Source organism: Cyrtonyx montezumae, unplaced genomic scaffold (assembly GCF_038088225.1).
Source record: "Cyrtonyx montezumae isolate F1298 unplaced genomic scaffold, pur_monq_1.0 scaffold_3, whole genome shotgun sequence".
NCBI lineage: Eukaryota > Metazoa > Chordata > Aves > Galliformes > Odontophoridae > Cyrtonyx > Cyrtonyx montezumae.
The window spans coordinates 113,851,321-113,863,554 of NW_027072034.1; the positions used below are offsets into that span (position 1 = coordinate 113,851,321).

At 43.8% G+C, this 12,234-nt stretch overlaps 1 protein-coding gene across 1 annotated transcript in view; it reads left to right on the forward strand.

Moving 5' to 3' along the window:
- The window catches only part of SYN3 (synapsin III), a 173,560-nt gene that overhangs the window by 1,736 nt on the left and 159,590 nt on the right, over positions 1-12,234 (forward strand). The window contains exon 2 of the mRNA XM_065743081.1: positions 12,088-12,145. Within this exon, the coding sequence (XP_065599153.1) occupies positions 12,088-12,145 (58 nt within the window). The remainder of the gene's footprint in view (positions 1-12,087; positions 12,146-12,234) is intronic.

Sequence of the window (12,234 nt, forward strand, 5' to 3'; positions counted from 1 at the left end):
GCCCCGATCCCTCTTTCCTGTGTGCACCTGTAAGTTTCAGAGCAGGTTCACTGACCTCCATGTCTGCTTAGCCTTTTGCAGTTCCTTTAAGATGCTGCCAGGTGGCAGTCCCCTAACATAGCATCCTCCTTCTGGGGATGTAATACACTGCTCAAGCAGCTGGAGTTTAGCCGGCACTGCTTAGTCCAAACAGTGAAATCAGAGAGGAAAGCCCTAGCTCAAAGGCCAATCCAGTTTTTCCTTGAGATTAATAGTGCTGAAGGTAGTCTGGGCAGGGAAGATGATGGGGAGGAGCTGGACTCTGTTGCAGTGTTTTCATGGTTTAATACACATTGCATTAAATTCCCTAACTTTATATCTCCCAGCTGCTGGACTGTCATGCAGACTTTGTGCTCTGCAGACTGAGCTTGTCCAAGGAGCAGCAGCTGGGAGTTATAAAGAGGAGGTATGGCTACCCGCGCTGTCTTCACTCCTCCACTTGTATGTAAGCACTCCCTGCATCCTCCTGTCTTGGCTATCCTTCCGCTGTCTGTAACTCAGCAGTTTCTACACATGATTTCTACACCTTTTCAATGACATAAACAGCAGGATTGGACCTTTGGCAAGTTTTGCTGATGACATTAAGTTATGTGGTGCAGGTGACACAACAGTGGGGAGTTAATGCCACCCAGAGGGACCTGGAAATGCTTGAAAAGTGACCACATAAGAATTTAATGAATTTTAATGAGGCCAGATACCCAAGGTATGAGTATAGACTGGGAGACTGAGAGCAGTCCTATGGAGGAAGACTTGGAGTTCTGATGGACAGAAGTCTGCATGTGAGCCAAGTATGCTCTTGCAGCCCGGAAGGCCAATAGCATCCTAGGCTGCATCAAAAGAAGGGTGGCCAGCAGGGTGAAGGAGATGATTGTCCCCTTCTGCTCTGCCTCATGAGGCCCCATCTGGAATACTGTATCCAGGCTTGGGGCCCTCAGTACAGGAAAGATGGAGCTTTGGAGCGGGTACAGAGGAGGGCCACAGAGATGATCGGAGTCCTGGAGCACCTCTCATGAAGACAGGCTGAGGGAGTTGGGCTTGTTTATCTTGGAGAAGAGAAGGCCCCAGCAAGACTTTGTTGTGGCCTTCCAGTACTTGAAAAGAGCTCACAAGCAGGAGGGAGACTGACTTCTCTAGCAGTCTGACAGTGATAGGACAAAGGGGAATGGCTTTAAACTAAAAGAGAGGAGATTTAGCTTAGATGTTAGGAAGAAATGTTTTACTCAGAGAGCACTGAGGTGCTGGAACAGGTTGCCCAGAATGATTGTAGGTACCCCGCCCCTGGAGGTGCTCAAGGCCAGGCAGCCTGATCTAGATGTTGGCAGCCCTGCCCATGGCAGGGTGTTGAAACTTGAAGTTCTTTAAGATCCCCTCCAACCTAAACCATTTTGTGGTGATTCTGTGGCAGAGAACCCCACTCATTCTTCACAGCTCTCTGCCTCTATCCACAGGCTTATGGATACCTGAAAAGGCTCCCTACTTTCACTCTGTCTAACGTTGTGAGGGCACTGACCAAAATAGGTGTGTGAATTCATCACAGTATTGTGGCATATGCATGGCATGAAAACTAAGAAAATACTACCTTGTCTACCGTGGCTCTCTGTAATATGGACAAAAACACATGTTTAGCCTATTGACTGTCCCAGCCTAAAGGTACTGTGGTCCTTTCTGAAACAGAATGCCAGTGCAACCACCCTAGGGGTGCTGCTTGCAGTTGATTCTCATCTCTCCAGGAAATTCAGTGAGCCCTTGACAGCAGTGAAGAGCAGTGGCTCTGTGGATGTTTACTTGTAAGGTACTTCCAAGTAATGTCAGCCATCTTGGTCTCAGCCATGGTGTTAGGTGAGCTCTTAATGATCAGCCCAAGTGTTCATAGCAGTGTTTACTTTGTGAGAGCACGTCCGAAAAAAGTTGGTTATCTGGAGATCCTGGCTTGTCCACTCTGCTTCACTTACAGAAACACTCCAAGAATTCAAAGTGTGAACAACGGCAACAACCTATTGTTATTCTAGTGCTAGTGACTTGGGCTTTGGAAGAAGCATCATGTTTGCAATGCATTTCACTTCCACCCACTCTGGTTCTTGCTACTTCTGCAACCTTTGTGCTTGATTTTCAAGAGAGGGCCCTCTCCTTTTCTATTTTGAACTAGTTATCTAGAAAAGATCTCCCCTAAAAAAAACTACTGAAGAGCTACCCTTATCTTAAGTACGGGGGACTTTCTCCATGACCTGTAGCAAGTCACAGAGAATTAACAACAAGGGCTAGTTTGCTCACAGACAGGAAGAGTGAGAGACGATGGAATCTGCCATTTGATTTATCTTTTCTAAATGAAAACACTTTCTTATAATTGGAGACTGTAGCAATATTACCAAGCCAGACATTAATTTATCATCACTGTTTGTATAACAGCAGAGGCAAAGAGCTGCAATTAATGGATTGGGACGAGGTGTTGCACAAGTGCAAGACGAAATAATCTAACAACCTAAATAGGCGTGCACATGCTGAAGGCACTTTAAAATGACAAATGGCAATCCTTTCTATTTTTAAGGAGCTACTCTGTTTCTGATGGCACAATATAGTACTCTGCATATCTTAGAGATTTGGAGGAAGTGAAAAGCACGCAAGAGAATTTGTGTCCCATCTTCCTCCATAAAATCCTTGCCACTTTTGACATGTAGCATGTTCTGGTTTATTCCAAAGACAAAGCACTAGAAAAATAATGTGAGATCCACAGAATATCATCAGCCACTTTCTGCATTAGCAGCAGTAAAAGTAAGATACATGCTATTAAAAGCAAGGGTACTCACTCAATTTTCTGTTAAAGTGGCAGAGTTTGGCCACATTTTCTGTCCTTCTCCAAAACTCTGCTTGAGTACATCATAAGGAAGCATACAGCTAATCTGCTGCATGCAGGATGTGCGCAAGAGGAAAGCGCTATCAGTGCAGCTCCTTCATGCTCTTGTCTTTGACAGGCAGCTCTCAGAGGCACCACTAAAGTGACAATATCCACGTGTTGACATATTAGAGGAAAGCTCTGTTCCTCCTCAGTCAGTAATGGTGCACATCTCTGTGGGGTGCATCACTCTAGAGAATGAAGCCACTCCTTGTAGGCCAGGCAAGCAGTAACTGTGCTTTGGGAGGCTCCTGAAAATGCATCGACAACCCACCCAGAGCAGCTGCCAGGAAAGGGGAGCTCAGACATGAATTCACACACATGAATGCAAACACACAGCTAAAAGCAGTGAGACCATGAAGGAAGGGGATGGCAGGACTCCATGTAACAGCAGAAAAGCCAACTCTGGCAGCCTGACCTCAGCCAGAAGGAAAGCATCCCACCTCTGGCAACTTTCTCGCTCAAAGCACCCTTAAGTAAAATCATGCTCTTGGCGGATTGAATGTCTCAGCAGATCAAGTGGTATTTAGCATTGTGAATTGTTAACCCACCTCCTCTGTGAAAGTGCTCAGCTTTTGAGCCTAATGCTTCATGTTTAAACAGATTATTTGGGAAGCGATCAAGCACAGCTAAGGCTTCCATTAACAACATATGCTAAAAACATTGCTTTTTGGACCAGATAGCATAACAAAGTTGTTCCTGCTGCATTGGTTATATATCTTAGCTGTATTTGTGAAATACCTCATGACGATTTTCAAAGCCATTGGCATGTGTTGTCCAAATTTCAGGCTGTTTCAAGTGCTAACAGTGGTTATGGTGTCCTGCACAAAAGGCATATGCCCTATGTGATGTGGTTTTGTGTGCTAGAATTGTGCATTGCGTTTCACTGAAAAGAAGCCACTGAGGATATTTTAAGAGATGCAAAGTTGAATTGTCTTTTTCCCATTTATTTCACAGCCAAATCTGCCTAAACATATTGTCTCCAAAAATTTAAAACTGAAAAACTATGATTAATACTGAATGAAATCCTCTTAATACATCTGAAATGACTCTTCGTAAGATAATAATAACTCAGATCTAATTATGGGCTGACCTGATGGAATTAGTTTTTTTCACTGCATGAAGGAAATTATCAACACTTTTTCTTTGAAAAAAAGCTGTTTTTCCTTCCAATAGTATATGATGATATTGAACATTAAATATATCATTTGTCCAAAAATATAGCTGGTCAAATGCAGCAATCTTCTAGTAAATTTTACCAATTTGGGAATTTCTAAGATCTAATTTTTTTGCGAAGAACTGCTTTTCAAAGATATTCCATGAGTGTCTTGAATGCCATGAGTTATTTCATGTTTTCGGTAGGCTGAAGATGATTTGCAAAAGCTCACACTGAGAGGAATATTTCTGTACTTAACTCACTGAAATACAACAGGAAGCTTGGGACTAGCTTTTAAATTTGGACTTCATTGTAATTTATCATTTCTATAACTCATTTATAATTATTATAACTCAGAGTTGATACTCCAAGCTTGACCTCAGGTATTTGCAGCCTAAATTGCAAAAGTTGTTAGTATTTCCTGGTAAGAAACCCACAATCATCAATATGGTGGTAACTGCCTATGATTATGAATTTGCCTGTATTACAGTTAGCCTTCTAATGTTTCACAAGTTCTGCTCAACTACACAGCTGTAACTTTAACAGCTTTCGACTGAAATTTATGTTCTCAAAAATCTAGCTAAAAGCCTTGCATTTGCATTATTTTATCATGTTTAAACGAGTCTGAATATTTCTGTTTCTATAATTCACACCAAGTGTGACTTGAGGGGAAAGTTCCATTTTAGGGACAGGAGAGGCATGTTTGTGTTAAACCGTGTGTGTGTATGTGTGTATGTATGCATGCTTGGAAGCAGCATGAAGATTTTCAGAATTAGAAATAGTCCCTAGCAGGCAGGCATAGGGGTGAAAAAGAGGTAAGGTTGTTCAAAGTTATTCAATAAATCACATTTATCTCGTTACTTTTCAATCTGTTTTAGGTGTATCACCAGCATGCCTGCCCGTATTTCTGTCCTGCATATGCAAAGCAACTTGGGATCTAGTCCTCTTGCATGAAAGGTGATACAGAAATGTAAAGGATTAGTATCATTACAAAAATAGACACAAGGAATATGGAAAACATTCCCCACCAGGTTATAAATATGCTAATGCAAGTCAAATCTGGGACCTTAATCGCTTTACCAGAGATCCTATAAATGCATAGAATTTAACCTCAGAATGTCCTGCCTAGTCCTGTGCATATTAAAAAATAAAACATCCCTCAGAAGTGTTTCTCAAAGTTCATGAGCCAGATTTCTTCTGCTGGAAGCCAGGAGCCTTGTCTCAGAGTTGTGTGAGTTAGCCTACTTCCTCAACTCCTAACATTCAGAGAGGGTAGAAAAAGGTTTTCCATTCCAAGGTGGAACCAGGAAAAAGCATTGCACAATCCCCAACAAAATGATACCTCTTGCAAACAGTTCCAAGTCATACTATCAAGATATAGCAGGGTTTAAGTGTGCCTGCAGTGTATTTTGAATACCATGCAAATAAAATAGCAGCCTCTTGTTGGGCTTAAAGCATCCCTCCCCAGTCCCAGCTCTTTGTCTCCATCAGAAATGTGATGGTGATACTGACCCTTTGGAGGGTAGCCTGGTGGGGATCAGACCTACATTAAAGTATCCTTCCTATCCTGGCAGCTTGAAAACAAAAAGCCCTGCTCATAAGTAATTGCACTGCACTCACCAGTGCTTCTTCTCTTCGCCAGTCACTTTGATTATCCCCATGACATGAGCATGAGGTGGCACAGGAAGATGCTGGGGGGCAGCACTGTGTGGGACTCTGCAGTTGAAGGAGTAGAAAGAGTTGACTGAATGGTGGTGTCTGTGATTGTTAAAAGTCCTGTTTGTTTGCTGGCCCAGATCTCCCCTGAAGTCAGGTCTTTGGATCCATTTGTCAACTCCTAGCCTTGAGAGAAAGGGAGGGTGCACATAAGGAGATGTAAAAAGCCCTTCTCCTTTCCAACCCCCAAACTTTCTGTTCTGTGTATGTTCAAGCCAGGAAAATACCTCCGGCCCTATAACGTGGAGTCTGGGACCTCACAAAGAATCGCAGAATCATAGGGTTTGGAAGGGATACTTCTGGGGATCATCTAGTCCAACCCCAGAGGACCTCACCATGAAGACTTCCTTTGTCCAAAAAAGAACCAACTCCATAGCACCATCAGAGTCTGACACAAACCTCTTCAGGTGTGGGCACAGAGGTATTTCTTCCTGTGTGATCCCATAGGTAGTAATGTCCTGGGGGTTGTTTTGCAGTAACCAGAGCAGGCTGGGCTTGTGGTTGTTCCAAGAAGGTAACAGAGGAGCTCTGTTCCCATTGACTTGCTGTCTGACCTCAGGCACTGAGGACATGCCTGTAGTGCAGCTGGACTGGCTGTAGATTAGGTGATTCCAGCAAGTTAATTTCACCCCATGGAGCCCTGGGGCTGGCTGTGGCAGCACTACATCTCAGGCTTGAGCTGAAACTGCTGTGGAGCTCCTGCTAAGGTATCAGTGTATTTAGGGCTACCTTTTGTAGCATCCTAAAACTTCAGTGTGCCTCTTAGTCTCTTCCTCCCCACCTGTAAAATGGGGATACCCTTCTATTTGCTCTTGGCTGTGGTCTATTTAACCTGTCATTAAAACTTTGTTGTTAAGGATGTCAAAACATACATCTATCTTGCTTTTCCATCATCTTCAGCATCCTGAACAACCCACTATAATTTATTAGGTTCCCTACCTAATAAATATTAACAACTAGACAGCTCATCCCACAGCTGATCCACGTGTAAAATTGGGCTGTAGCAGATGTAGACAGGAGCTGGAGTAGGTTGCAGACGCAAGCACCCACCCCAGTGATTTTTCTCTTTGCTATGCTCTGGGCAGACAGGACTTGACTGTCTCTTCTTCCTGTTTGGAGCTGGAAATCGCTAAACTGGGGAGAAGTGGGGAAGGCGTTGAGGGCTGGTCCCTGAAACGAAAACTTCCCTTGTTTTTACCCCTGAAGAAAAAAGGGCATAAATGCACCTCTTCTCTCTCCTCCCTTCCCACTGCTTTTACAGCCTTTTGGGGGCTGGGGGGTCGGGGCATTCCATCAGCTGCTGGCCAGTATCCTAGAAACTGCCTCCTTTCTCCCAGTCCCGGCCCCTTTTATGAAGGAGACAATGCAGACATACAGTGAGTGCCTTGTGCATCACTCGGGCCCCCAGGCCCTTTGACACGGGGATTTCGTACAGTGGCTAACCCCCAGCCGCTCTCCATGAGGTCCCCCCACACCCAATCCCAGGGACACCAGCTCAGCCTTTTCTAAGCTGCTCCAGAAAGAAATGCCATGCCTCATTTTCCCAAAGGCTTGAGAGAAATATTCATGATGCAATTTCAAGGGAAATAATTCAGATAATTCCAGAATGTATCCACTGATCCGTTTTGGCTTATTTACCCATGTCTCTTTCTCAGCACTTTTGTCCCTCTTTCTTCCTTCCACTCCCTCAAGCTCCAGGTTAGAAGCAGTCTCCACCCAAAAAGTGGCTTTCCTTTTTTTCTTTGTTGTGTCTCATCCCAGAGGCACAAACCCAGGGGACTGGGTTTGGGCTCAGGCTTACTGGCTCACCTGAAAGACCTAGTTACTCCAAGACACACCACCAGCAATTGCAATTACATGGTTACATCAGCTGCATTGAAGGAAGGGACTAGAGGAAGCTTTGAGCTATGTTTTCTTGATCTCTTCCTATACTAAAACATTACTTAATCCGGAAGCCATTTTACAGGATGCCCCGAGGAAGTTTCATGAATTTAATACAAAATACCAGCCTGTCTTCAAAGTTGTGTAATGTGTCATAATCTTAACTTCATTCAGTTAACAGTCTCTGGGGACAATTTTAAGCTTTGAAACACTGTGCTCCTCCGGTCCACTGTCAATGCTAAAGCCAGTGTTTAGTGCCTTTTCTTACATGAAATGCTGTCTAGAGGCACTGTGCCTGGGGAAGAGCTCCTTAGGCATCTTCTCCAGCTGATACTTCATAGCTGTACATCTTCTCCTATTCCTCAACTGTGCAGAGCATTTTCCAGCCTGGCTGAAGTTATGTAGTCTTCTGCTGCATTCCTAATGTCTCCATTTCACAAAGATTCAGAGGAAAGTAGTGAAGCAGCCCTCTGAAGCAGCTTCGTTGTGCACCAAAGGAAAAGAAGCAGAGGGAAAAGAGAAGAAATAACTCCAGAGGCAATGGCATAAGCTCTGCACAAGCAACACATCCACGATTCCTTTCTGAGTGTGTATACATGGCATAGGTGCAGAGGGGCACAGAGATTCGGGCACCCTCTCACAGCTGCACTGCAAACTCCACTGACAGTATTTGAGTGCCTCATAGGTCTCTTAGCAGCGTTGCATCAATGATACGCTCTGTATATAGCAGAAAAATTGCATATATGCTTCCCACAGCCACAGACACTGAAGAAAAGTGGGACTGTCATGGCAGCTCTGGAAAACAAGCTTTTATTCTTACCAATTTAATTCTTAAGATGAGGCATCATATCTACTGTGGTCCTGCAACTATGTCAGGCAGAAAGCAGAAGTAATGCTTGTCTGATGCCCTTGCACCCAGAAAACCTATCCTTTTCCAGGGTGTGCAGCTGTGCAGCACTGTAACAAGAGAGTTTCAAGGAAAGCTCTCCCCCTTAGAGATAAGGCAGGCCTTTGGCTGTTTATTATAGTGCTTCCTTCCTCCCAGCTGATGTGGCCACATCTAAATGCATTTCCTAGCACTGTGAATCCCACCCAAGAACTGCTCCTGAGTGTGGCCCAGCAGTTTGCATCAATCAAAACATGTTTACATGCTGATTTGCTGAAATCACCACAAGTGCACCACCCCATCTATAACCTGCATTGCCAAATTATAATGCTGTGTTGTGGAAGAATAAACATCTGACGTGCTTTACAACTAAGAGCTGGACAGCTGATCGTTGATCAGTACTGAAGGTTGCCTGAGGTGGGCTCACACCGGCAGTGCTTGTCCCAAGCTGGTGGTGCAATGAGGCAGCCTCCACCCCAGGCAATGAGCCAGTCTGATTGCTGATGGTTGGCTGTGGTGGAGATGAAGGGAGACACTTCCAAGCTCCTTAGAAAGGCTTTTGGCTGGTCTTCTAGGTGAGGATCACATCTGCATTACAAGCTGCCTAGGTAACCCTTTTCATGTGCTGTGCAGTACTGACCAAAAAATGCTCTCTCTTGCCATAGAGGTATCATGATATTTCCACAGCATCAAAAACAATTACAGTTTACTTAAAATTTCATGGACTCCTGAGAAAGGTTAAAGCCATTTTTCATTTCAGCATGATAGCCTCTACAGCCCACAGCTCTGAAAAACCAGGTGCAAATTGAAAACATCTCCCATTTCAGAAATGTTTTCAGAAAGAAGTGTTTCATTCTTACCCTGGACTGTGTCAAAATGATGGCCTGACCTAACTATTTGGCTGCAAACTGATTAGCACCTGTAGTCTTCAGAGACACTCAGAAATGTTTAGACCTCCTTGAGGCTGTCTTTGAAAGAAAATAATATACTGTGCTGGTAATAAATATTTGCCCTAGACATGGGATGAGATGACCTGCGTGGAAAGAAGCATAAGAAGGAAAGGAGGTCACATGGTGTCTTACTCAAGATGCCTTGTCCCACTCCAAGGAGTCCTTGTGCTGAATGTGCCCTTTGCATATCCATGAGCAGAGCCAGCGTTAACAGACTCACAGAATCAATAAAGTTGGAAAAGACCACTAAGATCATCTAGTCCAACCATCAGCCCATTCACACCATGCCCACTAACCATGTCCCTCAGTGCCACATCCACACAGTTCTTGAATGCCTCCAGGGATAGTGACTGTACCACTTCCCTGGGCAGCCTTTTCCAATACCTCACCACAAGAGTAAAGACTGTTTCACTATGTGAAGGGTAATTTCTGGCGGTGGAAGTCTCTTTGCTCCATCTGTACCGAGCTGAAGACCACAGCTAATCACACTTCATTACAAGCTGAAGCAAAGCAGCACCAAGAAGTCTGCAACCAGCTGGTCAGCAAAGTGGAGAGGCCATAGAGGGAGGAAGTGTGTCTCATAAATGTGGGTAAGGAGCATATATTATGAGTGTGCTGGGAATAAAACAAGCTTGTACCAGTGAATAGTGCGCCTCAAATTTCAGACCAGTTCCTGTGGGCCCACTTAAATCTTATTCCAGTTTTTCAGAAGTTGCTGGTTCTAGCAATATCCCCTATACTTAGGAGCTAGGAATGTTGCCAGACCCAGCCATACCTCTAGAAATACGATGGAATTATTGAGTGCATTTAGCATTCCTGTTTATTGTTAAAGGTGTGATGTCTCAACTTGTCTGGTGAGTTGCTGTTTTCCATGCAACACATAAACTCAAAAGAGGGTAAGAATTGGCCAGAACTCTACTGCTTTGGCTAGACAGGGATTGTTTGAGCCACGTTGAACCACCTGGCTATTACACTGTCCCTTTACTAACATCCACACGCGGCGGTCTTATTAGCACCGTGCTGATGGATAGGCTGTCTGGGAAGGGAAACATGGTACAGCCCTCAGATGCCCTTGTTATAACCACATGGAAAACTTCTGACATTTTTTATATCTTTTCCTAATAAAACAAAAACTTGATTTGGTTTTGAGCCAGGATCACAGAACAAAGCATCTTTACATTTCTCATTGCTGGGGGAGGGGAGAATTCAGTTCAAAACTGGTGCGTTTCATCCACGGGGAAAATTGCCTTCCTACTGTCTCTCCTTTTTTTATTGGAACAAATAGACACATAGTAAAAATGTGAGCCAGCTTCTTATTTTGCTAATACTATAAAACAGGGAGTAAAGCCAGCTTCATTTTCCTTTACTTTTTTATTCTGTCCTGTCTTTGCCAATTGGAAACAGAACTCAGAGAGTTACTTTGTCTCTGGAAACAAATCTTGCAGGGCTTAACTGGGTTTTCAGCGCTTTCCAAACAGAAGAGCTTCTTGGAACCTACATGATCTTCCTGAAATTTTGGGGGGTCTGAGAAAATAATCTACATTCATGTTTTCTTATGTGAAACTTGTTATATGAGGAGCAGAACTGGGGAGAAATAGAATCATAGAATCACTTGAGTTGAAAGGGACTCTTAAAGGTCATCTAGTCCAACTCCTCTGCAATGAACAGGGACACCCACAGCTAGATCAGGGTGCTCAGAGCCCCTCCATCCCGACCTTGAACGTCTCCAAGGAAGGGGCATCCACCACTTCTCTGGGGAATGTGTTCCAGTGCCTCAGCAAATATCCACAGGGGAAATTCTGTTGGCAATTTCCCCGCTGACTGATCAATTTATCAAGCACCATATACAATAAAAAGACTAAAATTGTCTGCCTTTTTCCTATGCAGTCTTCTCCAGCACAACTTTCAGCCTCTTCCTCTCTGAAAGTGCTCTGTGGTTTATCTAGCATAGGCAGCTAGGAGAAGAGGTGATGCAAGACACAAAGAAAGGGTCCTTCTTATGACACTATTCAGCTTAAAAACAAACACCATTTCTCAGTTCAAGAGACCCTGCACTCGTGACACTGTAGATGCATATACAACTTTTCTACATTAGTAGTAGAAAGATAAGTAGTGGGGAGGCAGCTTTTCAGTGAATGAGCAAGAGTCAAAGCTTTACAAGCTGTGTTGATAAAGACTCTTGCTTAACATCAGGAAAAATATGGTGTGATTCTGTGCCTTGCTTTGTTCTCCTTTTACAGAGTAGAGATTGGGTATTAAATGAGGTTAGTGAGGAATCATTGATTAGCACTGTTGCTCTGGAAAAGATTAGGAGAACGTGGTTTTCAATTTGAAAATAAAATGAAAAAATCACAAGCCTTGAAGGAACTTTCCGATGTGGTTTTCATCTGTCTTTCATCTGCAGGTTTCTCCTGGAGAACAGAAGGCTCAAGTAGATGGGAATTAGGAAAACGTGTCGTGACCCGGATAGAAATTCTTCAGCAAAAATTGAACTACTGAAGCAAAAGAGTATGCAGTGAGAGCCAACAACTCTCTTTAACCATGCCCATCTCTCTCATTTCTTCTGCAGGGCCAAGTATTTCCAGGGGAAGAAGGTGAATGGAGAATTTGATATCCGCGTGGAGCAGGTCAGTGACAACTGAACTTGACTGCAAGAAACAGGCATGAGCATTGCTGAGGTTTCAACAACAGATAATCTGTGGATATTCTTCAAGAG